General features: G+C 48.6%; 1 protein-coding gene across 1 annotated transcript; it reads left to right on the top strand.

The window, feature by feature from the left end:
* Nucleotides 1-312: 312 nt before the first annotated feature.
* On the top strand, nt 313-16,239 carry PHTF1 (putative homeodomain transcription factor 1). Its single transcript, XM_081112905.1, has 14 exons — nt 313-748; nt 1,981-2,115; nt 5,152-5,311; nt 6,340-6,513; nt 6,622-6,711; nt 7,415-7,633; nt 9,766-9,894; nt 10,301-10,573; nt 11,283-11,414; nt 11,921-12,007; nt 13,064-13,219; nt 14,327-14,422; nt 14,917-15,042; nt 15,781-16,239. The coding sequence occupies exons 1-14, from the start codon at nt 594-596 to the stop codon at nt 15,799-15,801; spliced, it is 1,953 nt and encodes a 650-aa protein (XP_080969031.1). The 5' UTR covers nt 313-593; the 3' UTR covers nt 15,802-16,239.
* Nucleotides 16,240-17,562: the final 1,323 nt, after the last annotated feature.

Here is a 17,562-nt window from a genome sequence, read left to right as displayed (position 1 = left end):
TTTTTTCCATATAAACAACTATAAACCTCCTTTTGCCCCACCTTGTCTAGTGAAATTGTTGGTGACACAGTTCTTTTGGAAAATAATAGATGAGGGTGCTTGTTTTACCATAGTCTTAGCAGCTTTTTTTAATAATAATTTTTATTATAAATTAAAAAATTGTTACCTAATTTGATATACAAAAAATGGTATTGTGCAATAATTATTTAAAAAATAGTATTGTGCTCCTTTAATGTGCATTTCTTTGGTCCCTTGTAAGAGAAAGTTCCGTATTTCTCCACGTGTTCATTACTGAAGAGTTTCTTTTGTGTTGAGGTAAGTTGTGTATTAGGTTTCATAAACCCGTGGCCTCTGTCTGGACTACACGTTCTGCACCATCGACTCGTGCGGTGATTCTTGGGCTCGCACTGCCAGACAGGGCTCCGGTTCTCACTCAGCTAATGTGCAGGTGGATTGTGTGGCAGGGACGCATGTGCTGTTACTGGTGTCCTTGGTAAAATGATAGATTTTTCGTAGAAATAACTTATAGACTCATTAGAATTGTTTCAGACGACCCCTGAGGCTTTACGTCCTGAAACCTCCTCTTTTCAGTGATGGCGCTTGTGTTGTACCTGATGATGCCCATTGTGAATGTCAGCGAAGTGCTCGGACCCTTGTGCCTTATGCTCCTCATGGGAACCGTCCACTGTCAGATCGTGTCGACGCAGATCGCAAGGCCGTCGGGAAGCAATGGGAGTCGGAGAAGGAGGTGAGCTGAGACGTGCACTGGTGGCCGGGTATGTTCTGGGAGAGGCACTGTAGATCTTGGAAAACCTTGGATTAAAGTAATAAAAAAAAATCTTCCCATTTGCATGTATTTTTTATTATTTTTTGGCTAAAAAAGGAAAGAATGCTTTGCTTTTCATTTTTCTCCTGGTTGCTAAGAAGACTTGTCATGAATTTTTAGTCACAGGTGGGACTTTGTCATTCAGGACAGTTGCTTAAAAGGAAATTCCTATACTATTTTCATATTATTCTTTATTAGAATATATCAAATAATGATTTTGAAAAAACATTCTTCAGAATTCAGTCTTAATAAAAATTTGGTGAAAACTCACTCTAAATAAGGATCTTGATACAATTGGGTTACTGCTACTAAAAATTTCACCTTGTCTCAATAGTGCATAATAAGAATGGATTTCTAAGTGCTCTGAACTTCTAGTAAAGATTGATTTGACTTTTCTCCACGTTGCCTTCATGTCGTGATTGGTTGGGTGCTATGTGCAGGCTTTGCAATTGTTAAAGGTCTCTTTGGCATATGTGCTTTTATTTTTCCTCAGGGTACCTGTAGATTTTTGTTTCCCTAAGCAGGTGCTAAATAAGATTATTTCCATTTGATGTAGTGAATTTCAACATATTTATTCTTATTTTTTAGTATTTTTCTTTCTTTTTTTGAGTATTATTTTCAAAATAAATTTTTTTCCCCCCAAAAGAAGATTCCTTGAAAACTCAGGTCAGTTGATGTAATGTTTGCTGAGGGAATCGGGTGCTGTGCTGTGTCTCGGTGGTATTTATAGGACGCATCCTTTAGCTGCATGGGAGAGCAGGACCAAGTGGCCAGTTGCTATTATTTTGTGCTCTCCTGATTAAATGCGCCAAATGGGTGGATTTCCGACGTCCGAACTTACAGGCATCGTGCCTTCTGCTGGGGGTGCCCGGGAGGACGGTGTCTGCAGGTGAAAGCTGCTCTCCTGCAGTGGTTTTGAATAGCGGTTCTATTTCTCTAATGATTGAACAGGATCATAGCACAGGTCTTTGTTTGGCACCTCTTTTTGCTCTTAAGTCAGAAATATCCTGCTAATTGATCTTCGTTATAGGAAGTTCATTACCCTTAATTTCAGGTGGCAGCAGTTAGGATCACTTTCTGGAGGGGATATTTTGGGCAGAAATAGAAAAGGTCTTGAATCATCTGAAGTGTTGAAATGTTTGTGTTTTTTATAGAAAATTACGAAAAACTGTGAATGGCGACGGGAGCCGAGAAAATGGAAATAACTCCTCTGATAAAGTCAGAGGAGTCGAAACTGTGGAACCCGGGCGCTGCGCCGGTGGCTTTTGGGGGACTCTCTTTGGCAGCAGGTGAGCGGCCTCGCGCGGGAATGTTTACGCGACTTTGTCCTCACGTCGGTGTTTACGTGGCGTAGACGCCGGCTGGGCTCTGGAGCACCCAGTTCTCATCGCGGCTGGTGTTGGAGGCGCTGCATGAACTGCTTGCTTGGCAGGTCCCCACTGTCTGCCAGTCACCTGTAAGCCCAATAACCCACCACAGTGTCCCCTTCTGCTCGGCCTTTGGCGATGTTTAGCCACAGGATCACAGGAATACAACCCTCCGAAAGGGTGACTGTCGTAGCCATGCGAGCCTACATCAGGGAGAGGAAGGATTTGGAAAAGATGAGGCCGTTTTCAGTGTCCATGCTGATGCCGCCTGGGGAAGGGGAGGCGGAGGTGGCGTGGGGAGCTGTGGAGCGGAGGGAAGTGGGTCCAAGACTTCTCCCTCCCAGAGCCCTGCAGGCTGTGACCACAAGCGTGGACTCAAGACTGGCTGCATATTAATGAGTGTGACTCGAAAATAAAGTTCTTTAGTGACCGTTTTGAAGATGAAGTATGTTCACATATTTTCCCAAAGAGATATTTACACGCCTGAGCTGGTGTGTGTGGGTTCTACTGACCATCGTGCTGGGCACTGGCCTCCCCACCTGGTGGCTTACTGTGGAGTTAGTGGGGGGAGGGGGCGGTCACGGCACAGATGTCACATGACCGCATGCTGACCGCAGGCCAGGCAGCCCCAGACGGAGGGTCACTCTGGAGGGGGGGAGTCCCCAGGAGCCCCGCAGGAGCGGAGCGTGGCTGGGCTTTGAGGCACAGGAGACGGACATTCTACAAAGCGGCGCGTCAGGCACTGGGAGGGAGGGGCCGTTTGTGTTTGAGGGAACGTGGGGAGGACGGCACCTGCTTCCTGGCAAAAACCAAGATGGCGGCATGGGTGGACACCGGAGTTGGCTGCCTCGAACAACCACTTCAGAAATGCAGCTGGAGGACGGAGCGGACGTCGCCCAGAGCCACAGGAGGGCTGGCTGAGGGGAAATTCTTCAACTGGAAGGGAGGAGAACGGCGTGCGAGACTGGGGGAGGCGCAGTGCGGAAGGTGCAGGGGTGCGGAGGTGCGCGCGGAGCCGGCTGGTGGCTGAGGGCGCGGTTGTCGTTTTCAATCGGGAGGGAGTCTCGGATTCTGAGCTCCAGTTCTGGGCGAGTCTCTGGGGACCCGGACTCGGACGGGAGAGGCGGGACTGTCTGGCGTCGGTCGGAACGCGAGGGCAGCTTTCTCTCCGAGGTTTGTGGCGGTTGCTGGGACTCTGAGAGGCGGAGCCTCTGGGGACGGGACTGAGAGCAGCCATAACTGCTCCCTCCACCCGCTCTGTTGATCCCGTGCGACCTGCCCCACCCAAGCCCTGCGCAGAGCCATTTGCCAGATAGCCTCAGGCAAACGCTAGATTAGCACCTCCCCAGAGGACAGAAGTTTTCCCACTGCAGACACAGCTGATTCTCACAGCCAGTTGGCCTGGAGGTCAAATCCCCCTAGTGTTGACTACAACAATCAAGGCTTAACTACAACAAGACAGCACACAAAGACCACTAGGGGGTGCACCAAGAAAGCATAAAAAATGCGGAGACAAAGAAACAGGACAAGGCTGTCAATGGAGGATGTTGAGTTCAGAACCACACTTTTAAGGTCTCTCAGGAACTGTCTAGAAGCCGCTGATAAACTTAATGAGATCCTCGGGAAATCTAATGAGACCCTCGATGTTATGATAAAGAACCAACTAGAAATTACGCATACACGGACTGAAATAATGAATATTATACAGACTCCCAACAGCAGACCAGAGGAGCACAAGAATCAAGGCAAAGATTTGAAATGCGAAGAAGCAAAAAACACCCAACCGAAAAAGAAAAATGAAAAAAGAATCTGAAAATACGAAGATAGTGTAAGGAGCCTCTGGGACAGCTTCAAGCGTACCAACATCAGAATTATAGGGGTGCCAGAAGATGAGAGAGAGCAAGATATTGAAAACCTATTTGAAGAAATAATGACAGAAAACTTCCCCTACATGGTGAAAGGAATAGACTTACAAGTCCAGGAAGCACAGAGAACCCCAAACAAAAGGAATCCAAAGAGGACCACACCAAGACACATCATCATTAAAATGCCAAGAGCAAAAGACAAAGAGAGAATCTTAAAAGCAGCAAGAGAAAGAAACTCAGTTACCTACAAGGGAGTACCCATACGACTGTCAGCTGATTTCTCAACAGAAACTTTGCAGGCCAGAAGGGAGTGGCAAGAAATATTCAAAGTGATGAATACCAAGAACCTACAACCAAGATTACTTTATCCAGCAAAGCTATCATTCAGAATTGAAGGTCAGATAAAGAGCTTCACAGATAAGGAAAAGCTAAAGGAGTTCATCACCACCAAACCAGTATTATATGAAATGCTGAAAGGTATCCTTTAAGAAGAGGAGGAAGAAGAAAAAGTTAAAGATACTAATTATGAACAACAAATATGCATCTATCAACAAGTGAATCTAAGAATCAAGTGAATAAATAATCTGATGAACAGAATGAACTGGTGATTATAATAGAATCAGGGACATAGAAAGGGAATGGACTCACTATTCTTGGCGGGGAAAGGGGTGTGGGAGATGCGGGAAGAGACTGGACAAAAATTGTGCACCTATGGATGAGGACAGTGGGGGGGTAAGGGCAGAGGGTCGGGTGGGAACTGGGTGGAGGGGAGGTATGGGGGGAAAAAAGAGGAACAAATGTAATAATCTGAACAATAAAGATTTAATAAAATAAAAAAAACCAAAAACAAACAAAAAAACTGGCAGCACAGGCCTCCTCTCAAGGAACTGACCGAGGCTTTAGAGACAGGGCGGGGGGGGGGGGGGGGGGAGGGGTAATCATTGTCTTCCTCCACCTCAGCAAGCGAGAAGTCTAAACAGGATGGTTTCTGAATGTTCTAGATTTTCAGAGTGAAATCGAATTTACTGGGTTTCATGGAAGATGCTAATTTCAGGATGCTCATCAGTCATCTTTTTTCTTTGTTAAAAAATAGGACTAAACGAGGAAAATTAACATGCAACAAAGAGACCGAAACCAACAAGGACACCGGCTACCTGCGTCCCATCATTAAGAAGCGACAGGCTCGGCCAGAGGTTAAAACGTGGCCGGCAGCGGAGAAGGCGAAGTTTTCCGAGGGGGAGCAGTGCCGCAGGGTACGAGCTGTGGGTGAATCTCACAGGATCTGTTCTCTCCATGTGAAATGTTTCCCTTCTGACACCTGAGAGATGGGAAATGGTGCTAATGGGCTTGTATACTTTCTCTTAACAAAAAGCGACATATAAACGCACAGGCCATGAAAGGGAGGCTGTAAGACTGTATGCAGCTCAGTGGTTCTCAACCTTCCTAACGCCGCGACCCTTTAATACAGTTCCTCATGTTGTGGTGACCCCCCAATTTCATTGTTACAAATTGAACATAATTAAAGCATAGTGATTAATCACAAAAACAATATGTAATTATATATGTGTTTTCCGATGGTCTTAGGCAACCCCTGTGAAAGGGTCGTTCGACCCCCAGAGGGATCGCGACCCACAGGTTGAGAACCGCTGCTGTAGCTTATTCTTCCCGTTTCTGGGACTAGAGTTGTGATGCACCTGCTGCGGACCAGCCTGGCAGCGGGGCTGGGGATGTCATTGCCGGGTTCGGGGAGAGGCATGAGCCGTGGGAGCCTGCGTTCTAGGTTTGGGGAGAGGTGTTCTGCTCTGAGTCGGAGACAGACTGCTGCTTTATCTCGAAAATGTGTTCTCACTTGTTAAACTGTGACATTACAAAATCACAAAAGTAGCAAATATTTTTGAGTCGTTCCTACAACTGGGCACTCTTCTAGGCCTTTGCCTGGAGTCACTCAGGCCATTTTTTCAACAGGCCTGCGACACGGGCACTTTGACTGCCATTGCTTTTCAGGCGGAAACCGAGCCCCAGACACACAGGAACTGGCCTGAGGTGGCCGGGCTGGGGCTCAGACCTGGTGCGACTCTTGCCCGTGCTTCTCACCGCCCCGTAGCCTCATGGCTTAGGCCGTTTAGTTTCAAGTTCAGCATTTTGCTGTCTTGCGGTGAGCGCTGTAGGGTCGTGGGTTGTGTGGAGTTGCCTGGCACTGTGTCCTGGGTTGTGCTGCGTGGTGTGTGCACGTGCAGCTGCTGGCGTGCCGGCGGCCCCGGAGGAACTGCTCTCTCTGCAGGACGCTTTCCGGCGCGTGGGGAATGGCGTGTCGGACGACCTGTCGAGTGAGGAAGACGGGGAGGCCCGGAACCAGATGATGATCCTGCGCCGGAGCGTGGAGGGGGCCTCGAGCGACAACGGCTGCGATGTCAGGAACAGGAAGTCGATGCTCCCGAGGCACATCAGCTCTCAGGTGGCCTTTGTTGTCGTTGATGTGAGTCTAGGCGTTAACCTGTAAGTCATCGGATAGTCACACTGTGCTAACATGTGTCCTGTCGCTCCCTGGCTTGATATTTGGCAGGTAACGAAAACCACCACCAAGTGGTGTCATTTTATGCGGGATTCCGACAGTCTGGCCGAGTCCGAATTCGAATCGGCAGCCTTCAGCCAGGTAATGGGTCCCCTGGAGAGAGCACTGTCCAAGCGCAGTGACTTTCTCATCCCTTTTCGGGTAGTTGTTCCAAAGTGGTGTTTATAGTTGCCTGCCCCTCCCCTGCCTCCAGCTCTGTCCACCTAACAGCTTCTCACCCAGAAAGAGAATGAACTCTTTTCATTTGACGTAATCTTTTTTGTGTATTTTTTTTACTGTTTTCTAATGAGGTTTATTGGGGCTGCATTAGTTAGTAAGGTTATATAGGTTTCAGGGGTGCGTTCCTATGACACATGATCTGTGTATTTACTGCATGGAGCGCTCACCACCCAAAGTCAGATCGTCTTCCGTCGCCATATATTTGGCCCCTGCCACCCTTTACTCACCGCCCCATTGTGACCTAGTCTTACGGTCATAGGTGATGCCCAGGTAATAAGAAGCTTGCTTAATATTCACCTGAAAAGGGGAGGTTACGTCTGATGAGGACAGGCTGTTGGGAAAGGACCCCTGAGAGGTGGGAGCGGACGGTCCCCTCATCAAAGCTAAGGGCCTGTGGTCCATGGGAATGTTGTGAACAGGGGTAGAGCATCTCCATCATGTGAGGTGAAGCCTTGTGGCTGACGTGGGAAAGCTTGCCAGCCATCGCCATAACTTGTTCCTGTTACTTCAGATGTGTGACAGCTTCAGAAATAGAGTGAGAATGTTCCTTTGTCTCCCTTTAAAGTGCTCTCGATCTGGCATGAGTGGCGGCTCTCGCAGCCTCCACATGTCGAGAAGAGACTCCGAGAGCACCCGCCACGACTCGGAGACCGAGGACATGTTGTGGGACGACCTGCTGCACGGCCCGGAGTGCAGGTCCTCCGTCACCAGCGACAGTGAGGGGACAGCGCCCACCCTGCACTCGGGGACCAAACGTGACCCCAAAGAGGATGTGTTTCAGCAGGTCTGTACAGGCGATGGCAACAGGAGCCGGATGTACTGTGTACTTCCCCTGTGCCAGCACCGTGTGGTCTCGTTTCACTTTATAATCCTATTAGGAGATGCTTTTATTATCCCTAATTTAGAGATGAGGAAATGGAGCCTAGCATGATGATTTTGACTTCCTTTGTACTCTTTGGACTCACAGTATAATTTTAAGGCATATGTAAGAACTAGAGGCCCAGTGCACAAAATTCATGCACAGGTAGGGTCCCTTTCGGGCTGCGCCAGCCGGGGCCTTCCTTCATTCTGCGCTGCCCCCTGATGGTCAGCGCACGTCATAGCGAGTGATTGAACTCCCAGTTGGTCAAACTCCCGAGGGGACACTTTGTATATTAGGCTTTTGCATATATCTATGCAAAGTGTTCCCTCGGGAGTTCGACCGGGAGACCTAGAGTTCAATCGCTTGCTATGACGTGCACTGACCACCAGGGGGCAGCACGGAATGAAAGGAGGCCCCGGCCGGCAGCCAGAAGGCCCGGATTGGACCTGATTGCCGGCCAGGCCTAGGGACCCTACCCGTGCATGGATTTCGTGCACCAGGCCTCTGGTAGATAGATAACTAGGTAAGGTAAACTCACATGTCAAATGGGATTCACCATGCCCCAGTCCCCACACCTCAGCTTCTTTCGGTCCCCATGTTTCTGAAGGCCACCACTAGCCACCCAGGCAGAAGCTGTGGGCACTCATGCCCTCCCCTCCTCCCTGTGTTTCTCAGGGTCCTCACTGGCTCTCAGTCCTGCTGTTGAGCATCTGTCTGTCCTCCTGGGCCTCCTCCCCCCACCCACTGCTCAGTGCCCACCATCATCGGCTCCCAGCTGGTCCTCACAGCGGCTCCCCACAGCAGCCCCTGCACTGCATTTTCCACGCTGCAGCCCGAGTCATGTGTCAGATCTGATGTCAGCCCTTTAATGTCCGTGGCTTCTCCCCTTCTGGATTATGTGATTCTGTTCCTTTATTGGTTTTGATACAGTCTCACCTCTGACCACTCCTTCCCTGCTCATGTGCAAGGACCACATCTGTCTTGTTTACATTGTATCCATAGTGCATGTCACATAGTAGGTGCCTGGTAAATTTTTTTTTTTTATATATTTTATTGATTTTTTACAGAGAGGAAGGGAGAGAGATAGAGAGTTAGAAACATCGATGAGAGAGAAACATCGATCAGCTGCCTCCTGCACATCTCCCACTGGGGATGTGCCCGCAACCCAGGTACATGCCCTTGACCGGAATCAAACCTGGGACCTTTCAGACTGCAGGCCGACGCTCTATCCACTGAGCCAAACCGGTTTCGGCGATAATTTTTTTTTCCCCCAAATCAGTAAGTGTTCATCAACATGCTAAGCATTGGGGTAGAGAGAGCATGCACCATAGGGTCCTCGATTGGAAAGTTATAGTCCAGTTTGGGATAAGATTACGATTCGGTGAATAAGTCCAGGACACTGGAAATGCAGCCGGTGATTAGATGCTGACTTGTCTGATGTAGACTGTAAGGCCTTAGTTTCAGGCACGGCCACCGGAGGCCTGTGGGGACCAGAGAGGACCATGCTGGCGAGATGGGACCCGAGCTGCTCGCTGCCAGAAGCACAGGCAGAACCTGGCCCAGGAGGGGCTGCTGTCATTGCGACCGTCTCTTCTTAGGGTTCCTGTGCTTTTGTGTCCTGGTCAGACTGGAGAAAGGCTTCTTGCTCAGTTACTCACGTGATACCCACGGCCTCGCGCCTCTCATAGCTAACTGCCTGCTTCCCAGGAGAGCGGTGTTACTCTAGAACAGCTTTCCTCGCTGTCCGATGAGTACTCCAAGCTCGTCCTCACGTCCACGCGTTTAGAGAGGGAAGCAGCCTTGGAGATCGTGGTCCGGTTGCTGTAGAAGACGTTCAGCTTCTCTCCAGGTTAAAAAAAAAAAAAAGGCTTAGCAAAGAAAAAGGGGCCAGAACTCAGCATCATGGAGGTGGCCATTGGGGTGATGAGCTTTGTGAGGGAGACGATAGGAGGAGGAGGCTGGCCGTGGCCGAGGTCGCCTGGGAGCTGGACGCGGGGGACATGCTGATGGAGGAGAGAAGGCGTGGATAGAAACAGCTCTGTTTTTCTTCTCAGAACCACTTGTTCTGGCTTCAGAACTCAAGTCCCGCCTCTGACCGAGTCAGTGCCATAATCTGGGAGGGAAACGAGTGCAAGAAGATGGACATGTCTGTGCTGGAGATCAGCGGCATCATCATGAGCAGGGTGAGCTCTTCGTTGTGAGTTTTTGGATTTTTTTTCCCCCAAAAAAATCTATTTCGTGACCAGCAGCAGTTTCGCAGAACTGTTCAGTGATCGAGCAGTTTCCGAGACACAGACATACGCATTTTTAATTTTGCAGTGAGAGGCTTTAGGTGGCAATACTTTTGTCGTGTTACAAAGGTCTCTGAGCACGACCCGTTGTTCCGGTATTTCCTACACATGTTCCTTAGCTCCCGTGAGCCTGATTTGCAGTAAGATCTAAAAGACATAAACCCCGACATCGTTTTTATTTTTACTTCTTTTAGATGGAAAGGTTAAGTCTTTAATCACCTAAGTAGTATTTGACGAATACTGCTGCCTAACTGCGTTCAGTATGTGGTAATGCCGGGCATTTTGAATTAATTCCCAGGTCAGCGCGTATCAGCAGGGCGTGGGCTACCAGATGCTGGGCAGCGCGGTCACCGTGGGGCTGGCCTTCTTCCCTTTCCTGTATCGCCTGTTCCGCGCCAAGGGCCTGGACCAGCTCAAGTCCGTCTCGGCCGAGGAGCTCTTGACTCTGTTTTGTGGGGCTCCGCCTGTCACTCCTGTTGTTGTTCTGTCCGTGATTAACTTTGTTGAACGGCTGTGTCTCACGTGGATCTTTTTTTTCATGATGTGTGTGGCGGAGAGGACGTATAAACAGGTTGGTGGGGATACAGTTGCTCACCTCTGCGTTTATGTCTGACGCTTCTGGGGTTAGTTCTCTTCTCCTGGTTGGTTCTTTCTCCGAGAGTTAACGTGGGCAGTGAAGGGTGGAGCAGCGGGCTTCTGGTACTTGCGAGTTTAACGCTGGGGGGGAGAGAGGGGGGGGGAGGGAAGTAGGAGGCTGAGCCAGGGCGCGAGCCCCGCTGACTGCTTAGGGCCTGCATCTCAGGGTGCCTTTGCTGGTTTTCACCTGTAGCACATGGAGTCATTCTCACAGCAAAAGGATTCTGTGAAAAATGCCCGAGTGGGAATTAAAATGATTGAAATTTGATAAGAGTTAGGGGTTGAGGACTTAATATATCAGTGGCATGTGCAAAAAACAGGGCTTTGAATGGAAGTGTAATTTGGGAGGAAGCCAGACTTCTGTGTAAACGTTTGTTTCGAAGCTGGGACTCCCAAAGCCTCCAACAAAAGTCCATGCAAACGTGAGGAGCGGGTCTCGCCGGGAAGCATGGGGCCCTCTGTGCGCTCTGGGAGCAGCAGGAGGAGGAACGGGTAACGGTTCGCCACTGCCCGGCCCAGCGATCGGTGACTCGAGTGTAATCCTTTTGGGCCATTTTTATTCGCCGGGACTATCGCTTACAGTCAGACAGACGCGCAGGCACACGTGTCCACTTCCCTTTGTGGTTTCTTTCCGCCTCCTCTAGAGATTTCTGTTTGCAAAACTCTTCAGCCATATTACTTCCGCCAGGAAAGCTAGGAAATACGAAATACCTCACTTCCGACTGAAGAAGGTGGAGAACATCAAGATCTGGCTCTCGCTGCGCTCCTTCCTGAAGGTGAGTCTCCTCCGAGGGGCAGGGCAGGGGCCATGGAGGCGCCAACATTCCTGCAGGGACAGCCGCGGGCAGGGCAGTTCGGGGCTGGTCGTTCTGAGGGTGTCGGTGGCCGGGAGACTCGCTGGGCACCAGTTTGGAGGTGATACCTCTCCAGGCCCGTGTATGTGAGTAAGAGCTTAGGAAGGAAAAAGAAAATGTAAGTTCCCAGGGCAGAGCGTTACATTAGATACTGCATCTTTTTCTGACTTTGGGGCAAATATCTCAGCTGGAAATACGTCAGTGAATCACTCAGGCCCTTACTGTGGAACAGCCTGGGTTTCAGTGCTTAATTACAGCTGAAGGCGCTAGAATCCCACGTCAGGAACTTCTTATGAATGTGTGTTTTAACATTAATGCAGAAAGACCAAAGAAAAAGGAAACAAAACAAGACAGACATGAACGCAGTGAAATTCACGCTGCGGCCGCCTCTGTTGTTGACCTGGCAATGAACCCACGTCTCTCCACAGAGGCGGGGCCCGCAGCGATCCGTGGACGTGGTTGTATCTTCGGTCTTCTTACTGACACTTTCGATTGCTTTCATTTGTTGCGCCCAGGTGAGCGTTTCATCGCTGTTTTGGACACTTCGCTGCATTTAAGTGTCTATATATAATGTGTCTACATTGCTTTTGCTGTTTTGAATACTTACTAATTTTCCCAACTTTTGTCATGAGAGTAAAGGTCCTTTAAGACTCCAAGATCACTCTGATTTAATTTTAGTTGGTCATTTTGTTTTGTTTTGTTGATAATTTTTGAGTGATGATAAAATCATCGCACCATGATGGTGGTAAAGTCAACAATGGTCTTGGAAGGCAGTGGAATTCGCTAAGAGAAGGGGAGAGGGGAGGGGGAGAGGGAGGAAGGGGGAGGGGGGAGGAAGGAGAGGAGAGAGGGGAGAGGGGAGGAGGAGAGGGGAGGGGGAGAGGGGGGAGGGGAGCCAGAGTGGCCCTGGGGAGGGGGCTGCTGTGGTGGTGACTTTGTTCTTTAAAAGCCTGCATGTGGTCTCTGAGCATTCTCTCTCTCTGTATATTTTTCAATAAATTCCTCTTTACCTTGGGCTTGCATGAGTGTCTTTACTTTGGAATCAACAACAACAAAAAATTGAAGAAAAAAAACACACACCAAAAACTTTTACCAGAAAACTTGACACATAACAGGCATTGGATAACTGGTAGCCGCCGCTGCTGCTGTTCAGATTCTAAAATGGAGTGAAGAGCGGATCCTTAGGATTTTCTAGTCGTCCTGGTGGGATGGGCCACGCGTTTCAGGGAGCGCTGCCAGTCATAGGCAAATTAGGGCTTTGGAAGTGGTCACCGTGTCATTGTGAGTGGGCACACGGTGGTTAGAGGCTGGGCATGCCTTGGTTTTATTTTACTTATGTTTCCCCCTTTGTTACTTCCGGACCCTTGCTGTCTTTCATGCAAAGGAAGAAGTCTAGTAAACATGGAGAAACACATATTGACTAATTACATAGATAATATTTTATGAGTTAAGTCTCTTCTGAGTGTTAAGATACTGCTCTCTTGTAAACATTTTTAAGTAGCTGGCATAGAGAAGCAATTATAAATTTTAAGACAAATGAAAAAGTTTACTTTTTTTGGTCCTTCGTATAGGTTCTCCAAGGACATAAAACTTTCCTGAATGACGCTTATAATTGGGAGTTTTTGATCTGGGAAACAGCTTTACTGCTTTTCTTACTGCGCCTGGCCTCACTGGGGTCTGAAACCAATAAGAAATACAGCAACGTCTCCATACTGCTTACTGAACAGGTGCTGCTGTCCCTGCCGGCTTGCCCAGTGGTTAGAGATGGCACCGTAAGATTCGTGCAGAAGATTCGGGGTGGCATTCAGAGTCTGTCACTTTCTAGCCACATGACCTTTGTCCCTGTGTGATTGTCTCCTTATAAAATGAGGACAGTATCTTCCCCACCTGCTCCAGGAATTGTTATAAGAATTAAGACCTAATGGATTGAAAATACTTTGTATACTATAAAGGTTTTCTTATTGGTGGGACTGGAGCATACTGTTAATCTCATATTCTACATCAAGTATTAGATTTTAGGAGTATTTGTCATTTAAGTATCCTATATAATAAAAGGTTAATGTGCAAATCAACCAAACAGTGGAACAACCGGTTGCTATGACACACACTGACCACCAGGGGGCAGACACTCAACACAGGAGATGCCCCCTGATGGTCAGTGCACTCCCACAGGGGAGTGCCGCTCAGGTGGGCCTGAGCCATCAATTGGACATCCCCCGAGGGGTCCTGGACTGCAAGAGGGCACAGGCCGGGCTGAGGGACACCCCCCCTGCCCACTGCCCCTCTGCCGAGTGCATGAATTTCGTGCATCAGGCCTCGAGTGTTTAATAAACTTCTTGAATTTCCTCTGTATCAGCCGTGGGATACATTCAGTGTTTGGAAAATACTTGCTTGTTAGTATGTGAGTAGCTATTGTGATTGAGAAGTGATTCTTATAAATACAGGGTAGTATGTAACATGTAAAATAATTTTATGCTTATCCATAAGTTTTGAATGAAAGTATTTGGTATCATTAGTTCTTTGCTTTTATTTATTTTTTGCCTTAGAATTATAATGAAGAATTTGTCCTACAAGGGAAAATATAATGAAAGTTTTCATTGTACTGGTATTTAAATTGCTTTAGCATTTTTTCTTTACTTAATAGTTTCTCTTTGCCAAACATGTCTGATCAGAGATGGGAGCTAGGGTCCATGACAGATGTGCTCCGTAGAAATAGCTGCTGGAATTTCAAAACTTATTTTACTTGGGAATATGACCCTTACAGTCTGCCAGATGTAATGCAGTATTTGTACTTTTTCTATGACATTTACCGTAATCTCTGTTCCTTTCCTTAGATTAATTTATATCTTAAGATGGAAAAAAAGCCAACCAAGAAGGAACAGCTTACTCTAGTAAACAACGTATTAAAACTGTCCACCAAGTTGTTGAAGGTGAGTAGGGCCCTGTGACACTTTCACTACCAGTTAAATCAAGCCTTCGCTTTGCTTCTCGGAGACGACCCCGGGAACAGGCCGGTGCCGGCCGAGGAGACTCAGATGCCAACTCGATAGTTCTCGCTGATGGCTGTACAGGAAAAGGTTCCCGTCGCTGCGGGGTGCTGGCGACTGTGGGCGTCCGTCACATCTCTTACATTACGTTCAAAAAAACAACCAATGACCTGCTGCTGGGACCCAGCCTAACAGACTTAGCGAATGGGAAAGGGTGGGCCCTGTTACAGCGGTTTCTTCCTTTCCCCTTTATTGTGGCAGGCATTGCAGACGTCCCCTCTGTTCTCCCCTTTGGCCCCCGGCACCTCCTATTACAGCTACTGAAGGTCAAGGGGAGACGGCCGTAAGCAGTCGCCCTCACCTAAGACTTAACATCAGCCCAGGTCACCGACACTGAGAAGCCACGTGTCTCATCTCGGCTCTTTGTGGTTTTGTAGGAGCTGGACACCCCCTTCCGCCTCTATGGCCTGACGATGAATCCCCTAATCTTCAACATCACACGGGTCGTCATCCTGTCTGCGGTCTCGGGCGTAATAAGTGATCTTCTAGGATTTAATATTCGAGTAAGGACTGCCGCTCGGTAGCATCCGCCTTGGTCTTAAAAACTATATGTAATAATTACCTTTGTTCTTCACTGTGTGTGTGTGTGTGTGTGTGTCTGTCAGGAAATAACTTTTTTTTTTTAATCCTCACCCAAGGGTATTTTTCCATTGATTTTTTTAGGGAGAGTGGAAGGGAGGGTGGAGAGAGAGAGAAACATCGATGTGAGAGACACATCAATTGGTTGCCTACAACATGTGCCCTGACCCCGGCCGGGGACCGGATTTGTGCTCTTAACGGGGAATTGAACCCACAACCCTTTGGTCCATGTGCCGATGCTCTAACCACTGAGAAAACTGGCTAGGGCAAAATAACTCTTGAAGTAAAAAAATAGCCATTTTGACGGGGGGCCCACAGGCTTCTCAGCTTAGGTTTCCTCCTTTCACAGAAGCACAGTATCCTGTGCTCTTGGATTGCACACAGTATGGAGCTTGAATCTCATGTCAGATTCATAGTCTGGGCTGAGCGGGGGTCTCTCTGGTCGAAGGCCACGTCCAGTCAGAATGAGTGACACCCAGAACCAGGAACCGCAGGTGCCTTCTCCATCCTGGACACTTGGCGCTTTTCTCTCTACGGTGGCCTGTGGCTGCGACGGCCAGTTTTCTTCTTGTTAAAGGGTCCTTGGTTCTCAGCCACGTAAGCGTTCTAACCCCCACCTGTTTGTCCTAACACCCACTTATTTGGTGCCTTTCCTTTCTTAGCTGTGGAAAATTAAGTCCTAAGCTGAGCCAGGCGCCTGGACTCGCTCCCCTTGCTGGCGACACGTACCCACTAAGGAAAGAGACGACGGAGGAGCCGTGAGATGCCCACCGCCCGCGCTGCACGAGGGGCCTCCGCGCGGCCTGGTCGCCGGTGTCCAGCCGGCGTGCGCGCTTGGAACCTGCTCTCGGGGGCTCCGGCCGCCGGACAGCAAGGACACTGCAGACTGTCCGGGAGCACCAGGGCCGCGCTCCACGTCAGGACGTGTGTTCTGGACGTTTCCCGGAAATGGTCTCCTGGGTAACTATGGCGGGGACCCGGAGTGTGACGCCAACATGCTTTATTGGAAATGGCAAATGCAGTCCTTCCTAGTACGTGAACAGAATTGGAGATGTCATTTCTCCGGCAGAGAGATCCAACTATTTTAGGTTGAACTCAAATAAAAGAACTTTATTGGAGAATGTCAGTTTCTAGGCTTCTTTTTGTTGTCATTGAAGGAAAAAATTAACTTTTTAAACTGAGTTTCTGTTAAACTGTGGACACATTTTTAATTTGTTTACAAATTTGAGGTTACTTTGGTAGCGGTACAGTTGTTGGTGAACGAGTCATGCGTACGACATGCCATGGAGAGATTTACGTGTGTGCGTGCTCATCACGCCCAGCACACATGGCCTCCGTATCGATCGTCTGGGCTGATTGCCATCGCAGTTGGAAGGGAAGCAGTCATGGTTTATCTGTTGTGCAGTTTAATGGATCCAGCCCTTGGTTCAAGGTCCTCGGTGTCTATCCTCAGCCAAACGATGCCTCTGATGACGTAGATTCTCTACCAGTACCCCCGGTGACACCCACGGCCGTATGCTCAGGTAGTGAGAACTCTGGCAGGCTACACGTAGTTCTTAGTCCTTGAGTTACCTGTTTTGAAGCATCTATTGAGGCAAATTGAAAACCTGAACACTGTAATAAGATTGTGTGAATTTTTAAAGGTTAGAAAGTTCAGTTATTGTATGTGAAGTCTGTATAGGCATACCTCGTTTCATTGTCCTTTGCTTTATTGTGCTTCATAGATGGTGCTTGTTTTTGTTTTTGTTTTACAAATAGAAGGCAAGGCCCTCCAGCAGCAAAACGATCCTGACCCGCTTTTCCTGGAACCGAGCCTGCAGTATCTCCGAGGCCGGCCTGTACGCGCGCACCGTCAGGGTTCCACGTACCCTAATGTGCAGGAAGGTGTCTGAGGTTTAAAGATGAATTTCTCAAGAGACCAGGGGTTGGGGTGAGACATTTCCGGGTTCATAACCCTTGGTTCTGCCACGTGTTAGCTTCATGAGCTGGGCAAGTTCCTTCACCTCTCTGTGTATCAGTTTCCTTGCCCTTCAGATGGGCTGATACCTCCCTTGTAGGGTTGTCAATGAGGTTATCTTGTAAGGTACTGAGCACAGGTTAGAGTACTGAGCACTTAGTAAATCCACAATAAACAGCTGCTCTCGATACTTAAAACCCTTTTTAACATGTTTGCGGATAGGTTCCTGTGAAAACAAACATAGGAAGAGGTTGCTGAACTGAACGTGGTTACAAAAGTACAGCCATCCCAACGGGGCATGGGCTACTTACATTTGTAGAGGGGAACCCCCTTAGCGACTCACCTTCAGGAGGCACTGTTCTGAAAGGCGCGAGTGTCGCCACGGGTGGCTAGAGAAGTCCCGCTTTTCCTAGTTCCCTGAGGAACAGTAGCAGTTGTCTCACATCCAAGGCTGAGCTCAGTGCAGATTTCAGCAAAGACCGGGTGC

Source organism: Myotis nattereri (genome assembly GCF_964212035.1).
Source record: "Myotis nattereri genome assembly, chromosome: 18".
NCBI classification, from domain to species: Eukaryota; Metazoa; Chordata; class Mammalia; order Chiroptera; family Vespertilionidae; genus Myotis; species Myotis nattereri.
This window is presented reverse-complemented; position numbering and strand designations above follow the sequence as displayed.

What these genes read in the sequence shown, in the direction of transcription:
- PHTF1 (XM_081112905.1), top strand. Translation starts at nt 594, where the DNA reads ATGGCGCTTGTGTTGTACCTGATGATGCCCATTGTGAATGTCAGCGAA. An exon ending in AAGAGGATGTGTTTCAGCAG is followed by an intron (nt 7,634 to 9,765) that starts GTCTGTACAGGC and finishes TTTTCTTCTCAG; the next exon opens with AACCACTTGTTCTGGCTTCA. An exon ending in GCGGCATCATCATGAGCAGG is followed by an intron (nt 9,895 to 10,300) that starts GTGAGCTCTTCG and finishes ATTAATTCCCAG; the next exon opens with GTCAGCGCGTATCAGCAGGG.